General features: G+C 45.5%; 1 protein-coding gene across 2 annotated transcripts in view; it reads left to right on the forward strand.

Annotated features, from left to right (window-relative positions):
• Positions 1–22,247, forward strand: part of LOC126094604 (protein white-like) — a 316,644-nt gene that overhangs the window by 200,810 nt on the left and 93,587 nt on the right. For both annotated transcript variants that reach the window (XM_049909079.1, XM_049909080.1), the window contains exons 7-8: positions 2,009–2,171; positions 10,637–10,810. In XM_049909079.1, the coding sequence (XP_049765036.1) occupies positions 2,009–2,171; positions 10,637–10,810 (337 nt within the window). The remainder of the gene's footprint in view (positions 1–2,008; positions 2,172–10,636; positions 10,811–22,247) is intronic.

A 22,247-nucleotide genomic window follows, 5' to 3' on the forward strand; every position in this document is an offset into this window, starting at 1 on the left:
CCCTCAGCATCACCCGACTTAATTCGACTACATTCCATTATCCTCGTTTTGCTTTTTTTGATGTTCATCTTATATCCTCCTTTCAAGACACTGTCCATTCCGTTCAACTGCTCTTCCAAGTACTTTCCTGTCTCTAACAGAATTACAATGTCATCGGCGAACCTCAAAGTTTTTATTTCTTCTCAGCGGATTTTAATACCTACTCCGAATTTTTCTTTTGTTTCCTTTACTGCTTGCTCAATATACAGATTGAATAGCATCGCGGAGAGGCTACAACGCTGTCTCACTCCCTTCCCAACCACTGCTTCCCTTTCATGCCCCTCGACACTTGTAACTGCCATCTGGTCTCTGTACAAATTTTAAATAGCCTTTCGCTTCCTGTATTTTATCCCTGCCACCTTTAGAATTTGAAAGAGAATATTCCAGTCTACATCGTCAAAAGCTTTCTCTAAGTTTACAAATACTAGAAACGTAGGTTTGACTTCCCTTAATCTTTCTTCTTAGATAAGTCGTAAGGTTAGCATTGCCTCACGTGCTCCAATATTTCTACGGAATCCAAACTGATCTTCCCCGAGGTCGGCTTCTACCAGTTTTTTCTATTCGTCTGTAAAGAAATTGTGTTAGTATTTTGCAGCCATGGCTTATTAAACTGATAGTTCGGTAATTTTCACATCTGTCAACACCTGCTTTCTTTGGGATTGGAATTATATTCTTTTTGGGAAAAACCAAACATCCTCTACACTGTGTTTTTCGCGTCTCTGTCACATTGGGATGCGGCAAGAATCCAGTCCTTTGGTATTAGTTTGACTCTGCAGTGGAGTCCAGAATGAGATTTTCACTCTACAGCGGAGTGTGCGCTGATATGAAACTTCCTGGCAGATTAAAACTGTGTGCCAGGCCGAGACTCGAACTCGGGACCTTTGCCTTTCGCGGGCAAGTGCTCTACCACCTGAGCTACCCAAGCACGACTCACGACCCGTCTCCACAGCTTTACTTCTGCCAGTACCTCGTCTCCTACCTTCCAAACTTTAAAGAAGCTCTCCTGCGAACCTTGCAGAACTAGCACTCGAGAAAGAAAGGATATTGCGAAGACATGGTTTAGCCACAGCCTGGGGAATGTTTCCAGAATGAGATTTTCACTCTGCAGTTAAGTGTGCGCTGATATGAAACTTGCTGGCAGATTAACTGTGTGCCGGACCGAGACTCGAACTCGGGACCTTTGCCTTTCGCGGGCATGTGCTCCACCACCTGAGCTACGCAAGCACGACTCACGACCGCTTCCCACAGCTTTACTTATGCGAGTACCTCCTGCAGGAGAGCTTCTGTAAAGTTTGGGAGGTAGGAGACGAGGTACTGGCAGAAGTAAAGCTGTGGGGACGGGTCGTGAGTCGTGCTTGGGTAGCTCAGGTGGTAGAGCACTTGCCCGCGAAAGGCAAAGGTCCCGAGTGCGAGTCTCGGTCCGGCACACAGTTTTAATCTGCCAGGAAATTTCTACAGTGGAGTGTTTGCTGATCTGAAACTTCTTGGAAAGTTAAAGCTGAATGCCAGACCCAGACTTACAGCTGGGAGCTTCATCATTCACCGATAACACCTCTGCGGATTGAGCTATTCAGGCGCAACTCTCAATCTACCCTCAGAGTTTTACTTTCGCGCCGACCAGAGTGGCCGAGCGGTTCTAGGCTCTACAGTCTGGACCGCTACGGTCACAGGTTCGAATCCAGCCTCGGGCATGGATGTGTGTGATGTCCTTAGGTTAGTTAGGTTTAAGTAGTTCTAAGTTCTAGGGGACTGATGACCTTAGAAGTTAAGTGCCATAGTGCTCAGAGCCATTTCAACCATTTTTACTTCCGCCGGTACTTTGCTTCTATCTTCGGAACTCCTTCGGTTGCCATTTTCCGTTGTCATTTACCGGTGGTGTTCACACCAGAGTAGTCTCGTACATTTTCTAGACAGCCGATGAGGGCTGTGTGAGCACCATGTGAGAGCGGCTGCCTGCCCTGTGCCACAGCATGGGCGCGACCTGCCCCGCGGGCTACAACCCGGCCGACTTCTTCCTGCACCTGCTGGCCGTCGTGCCCGACAAAGAGGCGGACTGCCGCAGCACCATCGAGCTGCTCTGCGACAACTTCCAGCGGTCGCCCGGCGCTAAGGTGGCGGTCTGCAATGGCCAGGTGAGGGCTGCCGCGGTGCAAGCGCAGATTACTTTACTCATAAGTTCACGCTACAAGATATTAGTCGCCCACAAATTTGGAGTGGGTACAGATCGCACAAAATACACTGCTGGCCATTAAAATTGCTACACCACGAAGATGACGTGCTACAGAAGCGAAACGTAACCGACAGGAAGAAGATGCTGTGATATGCAAATGATTAGCTTTCCAGTGCATTCACACAAGGTTGACGCCGGTGGCGACACCTACAACGTGCTGACATGAGGAAAGTTTCCAACCGATTTCTCATACTGCAGTTGACCGGCATTGCCGGGTGGAAACGTTGTTGTGATGCCTCGTGTAAGCAGGAGAAATGTATACCATCACGTTTCCGACTTTGTTAAAGGTCGGATTGCAGCGTATCGCGATTGAGGTTTATCGTATCGCGACATTGCTGCTCGCGTTGGTCGAGATCCAATGACGAAGAATATGGCATCGGTGGGTTCAGGAGGGTAATACGGAACGCCGTGCTGGATCCCAAAGGCCTCGTATCACTAGCAGTCGAGGTAACAGGCATCTTATCCGCATAGCTGTAACGGATTGTGCAGACACGTCTCAATCCCTGAGTCAACAGATGGGGACGTTTGCAAGACAGGAACCATCTGCGCGAACAGTTCGACGACGTTTGCAGCAGCTTGGAGACCATGGCTGCGGTTACCCTTGACGCTGAATCACATACAGGAGCGCCTGCGATAGTGTTCTCAACGACGAACCTGGGTGCACGAATGGCAAAAACATTTTCTCGCATGAATCCAGGTTCTGTTTACAGCATCATGATGGTCGCATCCGTCTTTGGCGACATCACGGTGAACGCACATTGGAAGCGTGTATTCGTCGTCGCCATACTGGCGTATCACCCGGCGTGATGGTATGGGGTGCCATTGGTTACACGTCTTGGTCACCTCTTGTTCGCATTGACGGCACTTTGAATAGTGGACGTTACATTTCAGATGTGTCACAACCCGTGGCTCTACCCTTCATTCGATCCCTGCAAAACCCTACATTTCAGCAGGATATTGCACGACCGCATGTTGCAGGTCCTGTACGGGCCTTTCTGGATACAGAAGACGTTCGACTGCTGCCCTATCCAGCACATTCTCCAGATCTCTCACCAATTGAAAACGTTTGGTCAATGGTGGCCGAGCAACTGGCTCGTCACAATACGCCAGTCACTACTCTTGATGAACTGTGGTATCGTGTTGAAGCTGCATGGGCAGCTGTACCTGTACACGCCATCCAAGCTCTGTTTGACTCAATGCCCAGCCTTATCAAGGCCGTTATTGCGGCCAGAGGTGGTTGTTCTGGGTACTGATTTCTCAGGATCTATGCACACAAATTGCGTGAAAATGGAATCACATGCCACTTCTAGTATATTTGTCCAATAAATATCCGTTTAACATCTGCATTTATGCTTGGTGTAGCAATTTTAATGGCCAGTAGTGTAACTTGGACAATGCGCAGAAACGCATTCTTGTTCTCATCACTGGGCGACTCTATCTGTTTGGTCCGATGGGAAGGACGCCTTTGGTTTGCATTCACCTACTGCATCCACTGTGGACGAAACATTCTTCGTCTCCTTCGGCGCAACTGTACTCCGTAAAGGGCGGTGTGTTGAAGCTAGTAACTGTGGAATTTTTCACACGATACTAAAGAAACTATTTGGTAAAAATAATGAATACCTGCGCATGTTATGGTCTCTTTCGTCAGCTTCATGGCGGACTGCCTATCGTTTCTTTATTTATCGTAGTTACTGAGATATTTGGAAGTAATCCATCAGCTGAAATTAAAAGAGAATGCAATGGAAAATGAGATTCAGTATATACGTTTCGTGCATGTTAGATCATACACGCTATGTCTGAAATGCAGCTAACATATTGAATTCTTCTTTAACTTCGGGAGAGATCTACATCTATCCGCAGTTTACCTTTTCCACTTACCTGCGCAAATGATACAGGAAAATTGAAACATTTATAACATCAACTGAATCTCATGAACGGTTTCAGGTAATGAAGCGACTTTTTGGCAAATGATAGCATGCAAAGAGAAGAGTATTTTTCTGCACAGTTAACATGTGGAATTTTATTATCTACTGTGATGTGCCAGTACCTACAGATTTCTTCAATGAAATAATCTAATTTTTATATGGGCCATCGATAGCTGGGGAAATGAGAATTACGTTGGGTTTCCAACAACGTAAGTGTAGAAGTTTTACGTTTACTTTACACGTAAAATGTGCTTTTCATAACCTGTTGACCTCACTTGTCTTCAGTTGTTCGTTTCATAACACACTGTTTCGGGGTTGTGCCGCAATTGCAACTGCGTTGGCATGCTAGTAAAGCAAAGATGAGTAAATCCCAATGTGTTTTGTCAAAAGGAGCAAATTTTAACATGATAACAAGAGAAAAATGTAAGTGTTATCCAGAACTCTCTACTGACGGCACTTCTCTGACTGAAAAAATGTTAACAAGTCAATTGAAAGTAGCCGGCCGCGGTGACGGACTGGTTCTAGGCTCTTCTGTCCGGAACCACGCGACTTTTACGGTCGCAGGTTCGAATCCTGCCTCGGGCATGGATGTGTGTGATGTCCGTAGGTTAGTTAGGTTTAAGTAGTTCTAAGCTCTAGGGGACCGATGACCTCAGATGTTAAGTCCCATGGTGCTCAGAGCCATTTGAACCATTTTCAGGCGAAAGTAAGTCGCTCCTTGACTAGTAATTTGTATCATAATCCTTTAACCCAGTGTGGTTTTTGATAGTAAATGGGTGAATTATCGAATTACTGGCCGTCCTGGCATTACTTGTTAACACATTCATTTGCAGACTTTCTAGCTGTTCTTTTTGCGCCCAGCCTTCAGCTGTCGAACTACAGTTCCCCTACAATGTGGTGGCTACTTGCAGTGAAACCTCCGGCACTACGGTTCTCCCCTCCCCTACCATGCCTTCTGTGCAGGTTGGGGCCACGTTATTTTGTGCACATGCTACCAGGCGGTTGTGTAACTCCCCACTACTAGTGTGACTTATGACATAGATGGTGTGTATGTGCCAGTCGGTTGCACAAAATCCGCGATGTAAGATCATTTTGTGTGCAAACGGGACAGAATAGCAGCAAGGAGCTCTCGTGTTCAAATCTGCCCACGGACACACCGTGAATGAAGCTGCCAATCTGTTGGTGTACCAACGTGGGCGCTTCAGCGTTCTTGCAAGGGCCGGTGAACAACTCACTACCATGTTACATGGTGTAAGAATAGTGGTCATGAAAACAATGCTGGTAGGGACCAATGGCAGTCGTTTTCAGACCTGAGAGAAATTCCTGCTGTCAGTTCAAAAATGGCTCTGAGCACTATGGGACTTAACTTCTGAGGTCATCGGTCCCCTAGAACTTAGAGCTACTTAAACCTAACTAACCTAAGGATATCACACACATCCATGCCCGAGGCAGGATTCGAACCTGCGACAGTAGCGGTGGCGCGGTTCCGGACTGTAGCGTCTAGAACCGCTCGGCCACTCCGGCCGGCCTGATGTCAGTGCATGAATGTCCATCTCAACTAGTTACAGAGCAAACGTTGTGAAGGGTGCTGCTGCATGGAATGGACATTTGGTGTGGGGTACCCCGCAAAAGGCCATTGGTCAGAGTGCCACATAAAATTGCACGACTTCAGCAACATAGAAACATAGATACAGGTGACTGGAAGCGTGCAGGGTGGTCCGATAAATTGAGATTTTGTCCATTATAATTATCCGGGCTGTTATGCCGTGGTCGGTTGATGAATTTTGTGTCGATTCCCAACGTTTCGTCTCCCACTGCGGGAGACATCTTCAAGGGCGTCCGTAGCTCGATGGAATGTCCCACACACCCACTGGCTCGCTACTGACTGCCGCTAAATTCCGTGTCCGCGCGCTCCCACGCCGCGGCGTGACGTCACGTGTTTTGAAAACGTCAGTGCAATTGGCCGCTGTCCGTCGCCGTCGATCGCCGTTGCCATCACCCAGTAGTGGACGGGTGGTACACATCTTCTTTAGCACCGGCATCCAAATACCGTTTAATTTCACGCCCTCCTCCTTTCGGTTGAAATTATTTGGGTGTTTAGCGATTTCGATTGCCTCCCTGTAGAACCTTTCGTAATATCCGGTTGTGGCCGCTAGTACTTGCGTCTCCTCGAAAGGAATATTGTGGTTCCCTGGCTGGAAAGCATGCTCCGCAACAGCTGATCGTTACGTTTCTCCTCTTCTACAATTTCCCTCGTGCTCTTCCAAGCCGTGCCGTGGGAAGCTGTGCTAGGTTTCACTTCTGAGGATCCATGGGGCGAACGGCCCGGTCGAGGTGGTCACACAGGTTCTCGACTGGGCTTAAATCCAGGGAGTCTGGTGACCAGGGGCCGATACAGTAAACTTATCCTGGTGCTCTTCGAACAACACACGTACACTGTGAGCCGTGTGAGACGTTGCATTGATCTACTGGCAGAGGCCAAAGTGCCAAGGAAAAACAAACTGCGTGTAGGGATCGACAGAGCACTGAAAGATGCATGCATACTTGTGTTTACCACAGTGCCTTGCAGAATGACGAGATCGCCCAGGGAATGCCTTCCAGCTGCACGTTACTGACGATTGTCGCAGGGTGTTTGCTTTCAGAGGTTTCACGCTGTGGATGACAATGCCTGTCAGTCCAATGGTGCATAAAACGTGATTCATCTGAAAGGGCCACCTGCCGCCCCCTCTATGGTGGTATCGCAGTGCAAACTCCAACTTGGTCAGCATGGGTGCACAAATCAGGTGTCTGCTGTTCAGACCACACCAGAACCTTAGCTGAGCAGTCGTCTAGGAGACATGTTGGTAGTTCCTCGGTTCATCTGGGCGATCAGTTGCTCGACAGTTGACCGTCTGTTCGCCTGTACACACTACCGCGGCCTTTATACACCCATGTCATCTACGGCCGTTGGAGAGAACCATTTATCCATGAACCATGTACTTTAACCAAGGCGGAATGCGAACTGTTTTTAACTTAGCCAGCTCGGAAATGCTTTCACCCTTGGCCCGAAAGCCAATGAACATTTAGACGTCAGATAAATCGCTCCATTTCCACATTACGACCACTACTTTTTTCGGCCCCCTACCCGCCGCCAACATGCTTTATACATCCTTCACTGCTAGTGCTGCTACTTGTCGTCAATGACTGGTCATTGCACGTTGACGTCGAACATAAGAAGTGGTCGCATTAAAGTGACTGGACAGTGTAGATCTTCATGATGACTATGCTGTGGATGAAACTATCTGCGTACACACAGGAGCCAGCATACGTTCCACGTCTGATGAACTGTCAGGCAACCTATTACACGTCTGCTGATTCGCTAAATCAACTGATTATAATCCCATAGAAAATGTGTGGGTGTGTTTGGAACAGTGGATGAGACGTAGCATCGCCATCCCTGCAACATGGTAGCTCTACCGTATCTGATCATCAACGAGTGGCTTCCACTTGATATACCCTACTGGAAAAAAATTGTGGCCCTTACCAAAATGAGGCCAGGCCATTATCAGGGCTAGTGGTGATGTTATATGTCTCCTGGGGTGACTAAGTTTCTGTGCAGTTTGCAATAAATTAGCGTCATTGCTGTAGATCTCTTGGTGCATCTTAAGTCACACAGTGCTGTATATGAAACGCAGCTAAAATACTGATTTTTCTTTAAATTTCGGAGTAGATCTACATCTATCCACAGATCGAGTCATTTCTACTCACACGCGCAACTGATGCACGAAAAGTGAAATATTTATACCATTACTCGTATCTCATGACCGGTTTGAGATAATGAAACGACTTTATGGCAATTAGCATGCAAAGAGAAGAGTACTTTGTGTTATAGTTAATCAGACCCGTAATTACACATCTACAGAATACATACATATCCAGGAATCACAGGCCTGCAGACCGGGCGCTGCTTCCAGAAACTGTCTCCATCTTTTGTGATTTTTTGTTCGGTTCTCCCAGCTGTCTTCAGTTCTCAGGCCTGCCAGGTTCTTCACCAGATCGTGCATCCAGTGCTGCCTTCGTCGTTCTATGCGACGTCTGGTGTTTGGTTTTCTGTAAAGTGCCTTCTTCACCTGGTTTTCTTCTGGCATACGAGGTACAAGGCAGGCCCACTGGATTATTTTGCTCTTCTCTTCGGCTTCTTTAGGGCGGTTGGTTGTTGCATCAAAAGGTATAGAGTCCCTCGCTCTTTTTCCTCTTCCATTCTCCTTTATCTAAGACCGGTTTCCATATCTTTCTCATTGCTCTGCTCTCAAATAGTAATAGTTTTTCTTTTTCTCGTTTAGTCATGCTCCAGGTTTCCGAGCCATACTGATTTCTGGGCATATCACAGTGTTAAAATTCTCATCTTAGTGTTCACTGATACTAAATTTGAACTAAGCGTCTCCCTGAGGGAATACATACACTTCATTCCCACTGCTCTTCTCTCCTCGACGTCCATTTCTATCCAGTCATCACTGGTAAATCAAGATTACGAGTATTTGAACCGTTGAACAATTTGAGCCTTAAGCCTTATATCTCAAGAAATTGTCATTGCTCTTGTCCTCTTCTCAATTGCATGATCTCTGTTTTGTCTAGATTAACCTTTAGTTGCACCTCCTGTGCGTAGCTGCTGTTTTTCTGGAACTTTTCTTTCGACCCATGGCGTGATTCAGTTAGTGGGATTACATCATCTATATAAGCGAGAACTGAAATTATCACCAATCTGTACAGCCCACTCCTACTGCCTAAATTCCCTTATTACTTTCTCTGTCGGTATGAAGACATTGAAGAGCACACATCAGAGAGCATTCTCTTGTCTGAGACTTGTCTCAATCTCGAGTGTTTCTGATGTGATCCCTCCGAAATGCACTGCTGCTCTTGACCCATCCACACATTTTCACCGTCTTCACCAGCTTCTCAGGGATATTGAATTGTATAGGCTTTTCCTGTGGATCCTGACGTCTTCACGTCGATGTGTGATGTAGATTTGTAATTGTTGTTTTGTGGTCTTCAGTGCTGTGACTGGTTTGATGCAGCTCTCCATGCTACTCTATCTTATGCAAGCTTCATCTCCCAGTACTTACTGCAACCTACATCCTTCTGAATCTGCTTAGTGTATTCATCTCTTGGTCTCTCTCTGAGATTTTTACCCTCCACGCTGTCCTCCAATGCTAAATTTGTGATCCCTTGATCCTTGAGAACATGTCCTACCAACCGGTCCCTTCTTCTTGTCAAGTTGTACCACAAACTCCTCTTCTCCCCAATTCTATTCAATACCTCTTCATTAGTTATGTGATCTACCCAGCTAATCTTCAGCATTCTCCTGTAGCACCACATTTGGAAAGCTTCTATTCTCTTCTTGTCCAAACCATTTATCGTCTATGTTTCACTTCCATACATGGGTACACTCCATACAAATACTTTCATAAACGACTTCGTGACACATATCTATACTCGAAGTTAACTTCCTCAGAAACGCTTTCCTTGCCATTGCCAGTCTACATTTTATGTCCTCTCTACTTCGACCATGACTATTAAATTTTCTTCTCCCTTTACTATCTAAATAGTTTCTTTTACATCATCATACATTTCATTAATTTCTTCATCATCTGCAGAGCTAGTTTGCATATAAACTTGTACTACTGTAGTAGACGTCGGCTTCGTGTCTATCGTAGCCACAATAATGCGTTCACTATGCTGTTTGTAGTAGCTTACCCGCAGTCCTATTTTTTACTCATTATTAAACCTACTCCTGCATTACTCCTATTTGATTTTGTATTTATAACCCTGTATTCACCTTGTTCCTCCTGCCACCGAGCTTCACTAATTCCCACTATATCTAACCTTAACCTATCCATTTCCCTTTTTAAATTTTCTAATCTACCTGCCCGATTAAGGGATCTGACATTGCACGCTCCGATCCGTAGAACGCCAGTTTTGCTTCTGCTGATAACGACGTCCTGCTTAGTAGTCCCCGCCCGGAGATCCGAGTGAGGGACTATTTTACTTCCTGAATATTTTACCCAAGAGGACGCCGTCATCATTTAACCATACAGTAAATCTGCATGCCCTCGAGAAAAATTACGGCTGCAGTTTCCCCTCGCTTTCAGCCGTTCGCAGTGCCAGCACAGCAAGGCCGTTTTGGTTATTGTTACAAGGCCAGATCAGTCAATCATCCAGACTGTTGCCCCTGCAACTACTGAAAAGGCCGCTGCCCCTCTTCAGGAACCGCACGTTTGTCTGTCCTCCCAACAGATACCCCTCCGTTGTGGTTGCACCTGCGATACGTCCATCCGTATCGCTGAGGCACGCAAGCCTCCCCACCGACGGCAAGGTCCATGGTTCAGGATTTGTAATTACGTATCTGAGTTACAGGTGGTTGACCAAGAACTGTGCACGTTGTTTGCTTACGCTTGTCTTTCAGCACGCCAACGGCGACTCTGACGACGAGCAGGTGGTGGCGCTGGTGGCGGCAGGCCGGCGCTCCTCCCCCTACAAGGCGGGCTGGTGCGGCCAGATGCGCGCTGTGCTCTGGAGGTCCTGGCTCAGCGTCGTCAAGGAGCCCGTGCTCATCAAGATGCGCATGCTGCAGACCGTGGTACGTTGAGGACGACACCTTTCATGGCATTCTGGAAGTCAACACACAGCTCGAGGTGAAATCTGCACTGCTAGCCATTAAAACTGCAACACCAGGAGGGGTTGCAGGTAACGAAATTTTACTTATTGTGCGTATAAGTACAACAGGAACTATAGTTAATAAATTTGTACGCGATTTGTACACAGAGTGCGACAGTCAGTACATAGAGCTGCTAACTTCGGCAGCAAGGTTTTAACCCGACCGAGCATTGACCTGAGATTGGATGACAAATGGTGCATGAAATATGTGCCAGAGTTCATCAGTCGCATTGAGTGGTGGCGTCTGTAGGTAACCCACGACCAGATATTGTCAATGGTTGAGAGATCTGCGGAATGTGGTGGTGAGGGCAGCAGTCGAACAACCTCTGTATCGAGATAGGTCAGGACACCACAATCAACATTCGCTCTTTTTTTATTTTGTGAAAAGACTGAGTCATGGAGACTCCCAAGATAGGGCATAACCAATGGCCTTAAAGCATCATAAACCAGAAGTGTTCGTGTTGTGTACCCAGTAGCTACAGTCGCAGGTTGTGTAATGTCCTTAGGTTAGTTGGGTTTAAGTAGTTCTAAGTTCGGGGGGACTGATGACCTCAGAAGTTAAGTCCCGTAGTGCTCAGAGCCATTTTTATGTACCCAGTAGCATTCTATAGCACCATGACATGTGCTGGGTACTTGAGGATGATGAATGGGACATGGCGGTGTTTGTTCTCCTCAGTATTGAGCGTAGAGTGTTGTATGTAGAGCCAGAAATCGTCTGAAAAGACGACGTTGGTGCCATTCGTGTGCCAGTGTTGTTGTTGAGGACGCCTCCCTCTGCTGTCGCGTCAAGCGAAGCTGCAACAATGTGTAGTGTTGGCAGAAGAGCCAACACCGTGTTGCTAGAGGAGGCCGAAATGCACGCCTTTAAGCTCACGCAGGCTGGCGTGAGGTCTGGAAAATGACAAGGAATTATAGTAGCCAAAAATAGTACATAGCTTCTGGAATACTTAACTTAATCCATAATTGGTGTACATCGCTCTATACGGTACATTATATAATCTCAATATACACTGGTAAAGGCGCCTTGCTAGGTCGTAGCAAATGACGTAGCTGAAGGCTATGCTAACTATCGTCTCGGCAAATGAGAGCGTATTTTGTCAGTGTAGCATCGCTAGCAAAGTCTGCTGTACAACTGGGGCGAGTGCTAGGGCGTCTCTCTAGACCTGCCGTGTGGCGGCGCTCGGTCTGTAATCACTGACAGTGGCGACACGCGAGTCCGACGTTTACTAGCGGGCCGCGGCCGATTTAAAGGCTACCACCTAGCAAGTGTGGTGTCTGGCGGTGACACCACATTCCTCCCCCGCAAATCGGCGAACGGTTGTGTTATAAGGCTTCCCACCTCGTCGCATACGTCAACATGGGGTCCACCCCACGGCAGGCGGAAGCTTTATAACACAACCGTTCGCCGATTTGCGGGGGAGGAATGTGGTGTCACCGCCAGACACCACACAATGGTCACTTACTGACTCTCCGTGGTGCTCCAGAAGTGGCCGCAGTGTCGTCTAAGATACTTGTCTTCCTACAAGCAAGCGTATTTCCTGAATCGAGGTAGATGACGTAGTTGTACATTCCTGCAAGCCAGACCACACAATATGTTATTCCTCTCGGGCGCTAGTCGTGTAAGATGCCTGAGATCCTGCAGGCCGCTGACAATCGCCATCTTGATCCCATCAATACCATATTTACATTGCAGTCATGTGATTTCGGCTAGCACGAGTGCAAAGTATACTTTCTACACCAGTGAACCACGAGTCCATTAATCAATTGTCACCGATGGCGAGTGTTCATCGGAGGTGAGGGTATCATCTGGAGTGCCCCAAGAAGGTGTGGTAGGTCCGCTGTTGTTTTCTATCTACATAAATGATCTTTTGGATAGGGTGCATAGCAATGTGCGGCTGTTTGCTGATGATGCTGTGGTGTACGGGAAGGTGTCGTCGTTGAGTGACTGTAGGAGGATACAACAAACTTGGACAGGATTTGTGATTGGTGTAAAGAATGGAAGCTAACTCTAAATATAGATAAATGTAAATTAATGGAGATGAATAGGAAAAAGAATCCCGTAATGTTTGAATACTCCATTAGTAGTGTAGGGCTTGACACAGTCACGTCGATTAAATATTTGGGCGTAACAATAATGGCAGTTGTGGGGAAGGCGGATAGTCGTCTTCGGTTCATTGGTAGAATTTTGGGAAGATGTGATTCATCTGTAAAGAAGACCGCTTATAAAACACCAATACGACCTATTCTTGAGTGCTGCTCGAGCGTTTGGGATCCCTATCAGGTCGGATTGAGGGAGGAGATAGACGCAATTCAGAGGCGGGCTGCTAGATTTGTTCCTGGTAGGTTTGATCATCACGTGAGTGTTACGGAAATGCTTCAGGAACTCGGGTGGGAGTCTCTGGAGGAAAGGAGGCGTTCTTTTCGTGAATCGCTACGGAGGAAATTTAGAGAACCAGCATTTGAAGCTGATTGCAGTACAATTGTACTGCCGCCAACTTACATTTCGCGGAAAGTCCACAAAGATAAGATAAGAGAGTTAGGGATCGTACTGAGGCATATAGGCAGTCATTTTCCCCTATTTCTGTTTGGGAGTGGAACAGGGAGAGAAGATGCTAGTTGTGGTACGAGGAACCCTCCGTCACGCACCGTATGGTGGATTGCGGAGTGTGTATGTAGAAGACGATGTAGAATACGTTCACAGACAACACTCGTATTTCTCTTCAGATAATCTTCAAAATAGCAATTAATGCTTTCTGTATGATCTATAGACTGGGAGGTGGGTGCCATGTACAGAAGAAGAATAGTCCACCGAGTATTATTCATAGAAAATTATCAACTCTAAGCACATCATTTCTGGTGTCATAACTGACTGCGAGTACCTGCTCTGAGCTGCAAAACTGTAAGTGAATCAATATACTCTGTTAGCTATATCTGCATAAAACGATTTCCTAAGCCCGCTGAGTCAGGATCGTGTCTGCCGGTACTGCAGGTTATTACATTTGTTTTAGTCATGCGTTCTCGAGGAAGATGTTAATGATGGAGTAGCGTTATCCTTCCCCACTATCGTCTCGAAAGACTACCCACTTCGCCAATATGTTACAGTAGGACTGGACAATATGTTGGTAGATCCTGCCCAGGATACAGGATAGCTATCATCTTACCATTCATTAGTGATGGGAGGTGCCTGACATCTATAGGCCCTACATGATACTGCCCCGAGACATGACTGACCCTCCTCCGTTCTGCAACATTTAATTGTATGCCTGAAATGTTGATCAGGTGCCTCAACACTCTTGTACGGCGTTCATCAAAGCACAGAGAAATTGCGATTCTTCAGTTTCTACTAGCGTAATTTATGATGAAATAATTCATGCAGGAATGGTCAGATGAAAGTGTAAAATGGTCACAATATTTGGAAAGCCTGGCAGCTGGCGCAGTGCTTAAATACACTCCTGGAAATGGAAAAAAGAACACATTGACACCGGTGTGTCAGACCCACCATACTTGCTCCGGATACTGCGAGAGGGCTGTACAAGCAATGATCACACGCACGGCACAGCGGACACACCAGGAACCGCGGTGTTGGCCGTCGAATGGCGCTAGCTGCGCAGCATTTGTGCACCGCCGCCGTCAGTGTCAGCCAGTTTGCCGTGGCATACGGAGCTCCATCGCAGTCTTTAACACTGGTAGCATGCCGCGACAGCGTGGACGTGAACCGTATGTGCAGTTGACGGACTTTGAGCGAGGGCGTATAGTGGGCATGCGGGAGGCCGGGTGGACGTACCGCCGAATTGCTCAACACGTGGGGCGTGAGGTCTCCACAGTACATCGATGTTGTCGCCAGTGGTCGGCGGAAGGTGCACGTGCCCGTCGACCTGGGACCGGACCGCAGCGACGCACGGATGCACGCCAAGACCGTAGGATCCTACGCAGTGCCGTAGGGGACCGCACCGCCACTTCCCAGCAAATTAGGGACACTGTTGCTCCTGGGGTATCGGCGAGGACCATTCGCAACCGTCTCCATGAAGCTGGGCTACGGTCCCGCACACCGTTAGGCCGTCTTCCGCTCACGCCCCAACATCTTCTGGGTGGAGATTTTAATTTGCCGGATATAGACTGGGAGACTCAGACGTTCATAACGGGTGGCAGGGACAAAGAATCCAGTGAAATTTTTTTAAGTGCTTTAACTGAAAACTACCTTGAGCAGTTAAACAGAGAACCGACTCGTGGCGATAACATATTAGACCTTCTGGTGACAAACAGACCCGAACTATTTGAAAAAGTTAATCAGGGAATCAGTGATCATAAAGCGGTTACGGCATCGATGATTTCAGCCGTAAATAGGAATATTAAAAAGGGTAGGAAGATTTTTCTGTTTAGAAAAAGTGACAAAAAGCAGATTTCAGAGTACCTGTTGGCTCAACACAAAAGTTTTGTCTCAAGTACTGATAGTGTTGAGGATCAGTGGACAAAGTTCAAAACCATCGTACAATATGCGTTAGATGAGTATGTGCCAAGCAAGATATTAAGAGATGGAAAAGAGCCACCGTGGTTCAACAACCGAGTTAGAAAACTGCTGCGGAAGCAAAGGGAACTTCACAGCAAACATAAACATAGCCAAAGCCTTGCAGACAAACAAAAATTACGCGAAGCGAAATGTAGTGTGAAGAGAGCTATGCGAGAGGCGTTCAATGAATTCGAAAGTAAAGTTCTATGTACTGACTTGGCAGAAAATCCTAAGAAATTTTGGTCTTATGTCAAAGCGGTAGGTGGATCAAAACAAAATGTCCAGACACTCTGTGACCAAAATGGTACTGAAACAGAGGATGACAGACTAAAGGCCGAGATACTAAATGTCTTTTTCCAAAGTTGTTTCACAGAGGAAGATTGCACTGTAGTTCCTTCTCTAGATTGTCGCACAGATGACAAAATGGTAGATATCGAAATAGACGACAGAGATATAGAGAAACAATTAAAATCGCTCAAAAGAGGAAAGGCCTCTGGACCTGATGGGATACCAGTTCAATTTTACACAGAGTACGCGAAGGAACTTGCCCCCCTTCTTGCAGCGGTGTACCGTAGGTCTCTAGAAGAGCGTAGCGTTCCAAAGGATTGGAAAAGGGCACAGGTCATCCCCGTTTTCAAGAAGGGACGTCGAACAGATGTGCAGAACTATAGACCTATATCTCTAACGTCGATCAGTTGTAGAATTTTGGAACACGTATTGTGTTCGTGTATAATGACTTTTCTGGAGACTAGAAATCTACTCTGTAGGAATCAGCATGGGTTTCGAAAAAGAGGGTCATGTGAAACCCAGCTCGCGCTATTCGTCCACGAGACTCAGAGGGCCATAGACACGGGTTCACAGGTAGATGCCGTGTTTCTTGACTTCCGCAAGGCGTTCGATACAGTTCCCCACAGTCGTTTATTGAACAAAGTAAGAGCATATGGACTATCAGACCAATTGTGTCATTGGATTGAGGAGTTCCTAGATAACAGGACGCAGCATGTTATTCTCAATGGAGAGAAGTCTTCCGAAAAAAGAGTAATTTCAGGTGTGCCGCAGGGGAGTGTCATAGGACCGTTGCTATTCACAATATACATAAATGACCTGGTGGATGACATCGGACGTTCACTGAGGCTTTTTGCAGATGATGCTGTGGTGTATCGAGAGGTTGTAACAATGGAAAATTGTACTGAAATGCAGGAGGATCTGCAGCGAATTGACGCATGGTGCAGGGAATGGCAACTGAATCTCAATGTAGACAAGTGTAATGTGCTGCGAATACACAGAAAGATAGATCCTTTATCGTTTAGCTACAAAATAGCAGGTCAGCAACTGGAAGCAGTTAATACCATAAATTATCTGGGAGTACGCATTAGGAGTGATTTAAAATGGAATGATCATATAATGTTGATTGTCGGTAAAGCAGATGTCAGACTGAGATTCATTGGAAGAATCCTAAGGAAATGCAATCCGAAAACAAAGGAAGTAGATTACAGTACGCTTGTTCGCCCACTGCTTGAATACTGCTCAGTGGTGTGGGATCCGTACCAGATAGGGTTGATACAAGACATAGAGAAGATCCAACGGAGAGCAGCGCGCTTCGTTACAGGATCATTTAGTAATCGCGAAAGCGTTATGGAGATGATAGATAAACTCCAGTGGAAGACTCTGCAGGAGAGACGCTCAGTAGCTCGGTACGGGCTTTTGTCAAAGTTTCGAGAACATACCTTCACCAAAGAGTCAAGCAGTATATTGCTCCCTCCTACGAATATCTCGCGAAGAGACCATGAGGATAAAATCAGAGAGATTACAGCCCACACAGAGGCATACCGACAATCCTTCTTTCCACGAACAATACGAGACTGGAATAGAAGGGAGAACCGATAGAGGTACTGAAGGTACCCTCCGCCACACACCGTCAGGTGGCTTGCGGAGTATGGATGTAGATGTAGATGTAGATCGTGCAGCCCGCCTCCAGTGGTGTCGCGACAGGCGTGAATGGAGGGACGAATGGAGACGTGTCGTCTTCAGCGATGAGAGTCGCTTCTGCCTTGGTGCCAATGATGGTCGTATGCGTGTTTGGCGCCGTGCAGGTGAGCGCCACAATCAGGACTGCATACGACCGAGGCACACAGGGCCAACACCCGGCATCATGGTGTGGGGAGCGATCTCCTACACTGGCCGTACACCACTGGTGATCGTCGAGGGGACACTGAATAGTGCACGTTACATCCGAACCGTCATCGAACCCATCGTTCTACCATTCCTAGACCGGCAAGGGAACTTGCTGTTCCAACAGGGCAATGCACGTCCGCATGTATTCCGTGCCACCCAACGTGCTCTAGAAGGTGTAAGTCAACTACCCTGGCCAGCAAGATCTCCGGATCTGTCCCCCATTGAGCATGTTTGGGACTGGATGAAGCGTCGTCTCACGCGGTCTGCACGTCCAGCACGAACGCTGGTCCAACTGAGGCGCCAGGTGGAAATGGCATGGCAAGCCGTTCCACAGGACTACATCCGGCATCTCTACGAACGTCTCCATGGGAGAATAGCAGCCTGCATTGCTGCGAAAGGTGGATATACACTGTACTAGTGCCGACATTGTGCATGCTCTGTTGCCTGTGTCTATGTGCCTGTGGTTCTGTCAGTGTAATCATGTGATGTATCTGACCCCAGGAATGTGTCAATAAAGTTTCCCCTTCCTGGGACAATGAATTCACGGTGTTCTTATTTCAATTTCCAGGAGTGTATCAACCCCTTTCCCAGCCTCGCTACAACCTGGCACTCTGTAGGCAGTACGAGTCCCATCACCGAATACACACCCGAACCCAGGCGTGGACCACATACAGAACGCCAAATCGGGGTGGGGGAAAGGTGGAGATATTAACCCTGCACCATCTCCTAGGAGATTAGTTCTTCAACGGAGCTGATGATGGCAAGGTGATCGCTTGCCCGAACATTGTGCCCGTTGGACACTTGACATCTGGCCATTCCCCTTCCACCTATTTCGTCACACACTGAAATTCTTCACAGTGGAGAGATCTATACGTCATTGGTCCAGAACACATGCCTTGCCTAATTTATTTGTTTACCACAGTGTTGAGGAACGCTTATATGTCAGAGTTACAATATGGAGATGGTCGCTTACTATCTCCCAGTACCTACCAGAAAAGCAATGCGAAGTTATGTTGCCTTCTTCTATGGTTAAATGCAAGCCATAGGTCATCAGCTGGTTTTGAACACTGCGAAACAGATCATCATTGAACTCTGTCTCACGATAGCCGTTTAATGTTGCAATGACGTCGCTTCAACATCCGATCTTCCTGTGTTGACAAATGATAGCCGTTCTCGCCGTAAAATGACAATGCGAGCGCCGTCAAAGTCTGAGGTGACCATTCAAGGCATGTTGACAGACTGAATAAAAACTGGTTCAAATGGCTCTGAGCACTATGGGACTTAACTTCTGAGGTAATCAGTCCCCTAGAACTTAGAACTACTTAAACCTGACTAACGTAAGGACATCACACACATCCAAGCCCGAGGCAGGATTCGAACCTGCGACCGTAGTGGTTACGCGGTTACAGACTGTAGCGCCTAGAACCGCTCGGCCACTCAGGCCGGCACAGACTCAATAGAATGCAAGAGCCGCATAGTCCCGTTTACGACTGGAGAAACATAGCGCTCTACTGAACATACATGTTTGTTTTTAAACTTATCGCACAGGAAAGGTAAGGGCATCAGCGAGGCAGTTCTGACATTGCGAATAATAATGAAAGAATAACAATTTCATAGTATCTCCCGACATTGTAAATTGGTGCAGGATGTACAAAATCGTGTGAAAAGTAATATTAAGCTGCAGGAAAAGACGGATAACATTCAACATGTGCGAGAAGCAAGAGGGGTACAATAAGAATGGAAGACCAAAGACAAAGTGCTTAGATTAAAAAGGTAAGACAGGCTCTTATTGTTCAACCTACGCATACAATAAGTAATGCCGGAAATAAAAGAAAGGTTCAAGAGTGGAATTAAAATTCGTGGTGAAAGGATGTTAATGATAAGATTTGCTGACGACGTTCCTAATATCAGTGAAAGTGAGGAGGAGCTAAGGGACGTGTCGAATGGAATGGGCATCATACTGATTACAGGAAATGAAATGAGAATAAACCGAAGAAAGACGAAACTTGCGAGAAGTAGCAGAAGCGAGGTTAACGATAAATTTAACATGAAAATTGGGGAGGCACGGTAGCAGAATTCCTTAACTTCGTCTGCCGTGGAAGCAATGTAACACATGACGGATAAAGAAAAGAGGATGTAAAACCAAGACTATCGAGACCAACAGAAGTCTACTGGTATCAAACACTGGCCTTAATCTGAGGAAGAAATTTCTAAGAATGTGCATTTGGAGAACATCATTGTACAAGACGAGCCAAAAAGGGCTTTAGAAGTTTGGAATGATATACAAATTTATGGAGGTAACTTAACAGAAGCGGTAGATGTGTCATCTTGTAGTAAACAGCCTCAAGGTTGATTCATGTAGTGCATCAGTACCCAATTCCGCCACTAGGAGCGCCACCGAAGTGCACGGTTAAAATGGCTACTTTCACTAGCGCGGAGTGTGATTGCTGTCCATTTCGGTTTCATGAAACTAACTCTGCAACAGTTGTTCGACGTAAATTTCCTACCGAATACGCTAAAGAACCTCTAAGTAGGCCTACAATATACTCTTGGCACAAGACCTTTGCTCAGATGGGTTGGTCACTAAGAGATGATGAATCAACAGGTCGCCAGCGTATATCTGGATATGCTTAAAAACCGAGTTGGGATGGTTTATTACAAGTAAGATGGTGCACCACCTAATTTCCTCATGGACGTTCGATATTTTCTCGATAATCGCTTCCCAGGTGAGTGGATTGGTGGTGAAGGGCCAATCGCATGGGCACCTCGCCCCCCAAATTCTAACCACAGGATTTCTGTCTCAGGGGTTTCATTAAAGACCGTGTGTATTCTCGTCTGCAAACCAAACAACTTAACTGACCTGAAAAAGAACCTAGGCTGCCGTTTTATAAGTTACACTCGATTTTCTGCAACGAGTGTGGGAAAAAATTGATTACCGGTGGGATGTTTGCCGCATCACGAATGGAAGTCCCCTCAACCAAAATGAAACTTGTCACTTTTATGTAAACTTGAGGTTGTTTGCTACAAAATGACATCTACCAATTATGTAAGTTATCTCAATAAAATTCTATATAATTCCAAAAATTGTTGAGTCCTTTTCGACTCGCCCTGTATGGTACTGAATCACGTACTGTGGGAAAGGACGAAAATAAGACAATCGAAGTCATCGAGATATGATGCTGTGGAAGTATGTTGAAAATTTGGTTTGACTGATGAGGAATGAGGAGGTTATCTGCAGAATCGGCGAAGAAAGTATGGTGTCTTCCGAAGAAGAAAGTCCCATGTGAAAGCTGATAACTCCCGATGAGCCACTTGTCGCCTGAAGACGGAGTACTAACATAATGAATACAGGAATTCAATAGTTTCAAAATTTCGCCAATTTGTTCCTCCTAATAAACGTATTTGTATCACTGTACAAAATCAACAGATGAGCATTCACACGTAAGCAAAACCTCCGGAAGATATCTACACAAGAGAGAAAAACAAAAGGAATAAAGTATTAATATTCGAAATAAAATTAGCTCATGAAGTAGTTAGTTTCTAAATAAAAAAGAGCCCTCAACTTAACTTTATACCTAGCCCACAACTGTTTCTGTTAATAAAAAAAAAAACAACCCAGCTCAGAAATTCAGTTGTATTAAAATTGAGGCATCACATTCTTTAGGTAAAGAAGTGAAAGTAGAATATTGTTATAAGATGAGAACATATGTGGATACTTAACGCTATAGACACATGCTAATGCAATACTGAATTAACAATAAATGGCAGTTGTATTAGAAACATTAATGAGCATCCGGAATTTTCTATATTAAATGTTGAATTATACATTGAAAACCGTTATTAACCGCAGTACATCTGTTTCTCTGTATCATTCGATGTTCTTCAAATTCAGTCATATGAAATGGAAATTATAAGTCTCAATTCTTTATCTTCTCCTTGAGAGTCATCTTTTATAGTTATATTATGAAGTGGTAATTCCTTAAACTTGCATTTCATCGTTATTACAACGCTGTAGTCTGGCTGTAGCCTTAGTTACATCATCTTTTTGAAACTTGTAATATTTTGTCTTCAGTTGCCATTAATTCCACGACTTTCATAACATCAGAATCTTAAACATGGATATTTATCTCCATTTAATACCAGCATAAGTTGAAAGCTACATATAGAGTTTAGACAAAGATAATCTCATGTCAATTTTCAATAACTTTTTTCTTATTTAAAAATTAACTGCTTCTTGAGCAAACCTCAGTGGAAATGTTATCAATTTATTCTTTTGTAATTATTTTCAGAGCTTTTTTCCGTTTATATATGTCAGATCCTCATGCTTTCAAAATATTTTCTACAAATGTATTACCAACAGCAACAAAATATCTTTTAGTACATTTTCTTGCTAGTTTTTGCAAATGTAAACTTATTATGTTTTTTTGTTCTTCTGAAATATTATTATATATATTTATTTTTTAAAGCTCTTTGTCCATTGTTCATTTATGTCCACAGTACAGTTTTTACATATACTTGAGAATCTCGCCTTTGATTCTGGATAGTGGAAAAAATAGTCTGAAACCTTCTCATTTCCACACCAAGTGCACGTTTCATTTGTCGTTTACTACGAGAAAAAATTTGTTAGGGCAAACTGGGGATTATAAATTTATTTGAATTCTGTAAAAATTTTATAAAA

Source organism: Schistocerca cancellata, chromosome 8 (genome assembly GCF_023864275.1).
Source record: "Schistocerca cancellata isolate TAMUIC-IGC-003103 chromosome 8, iqSchCanc2.1, whole genome shotgun sequence".
Taxonomy (NCBI): domain Eukaryota; kingdom Metazoa; phylum Arthropoda; class Insecta; order Orthoptera; family Acrididae; genus Schistocerca; species Schistocerca cancellata.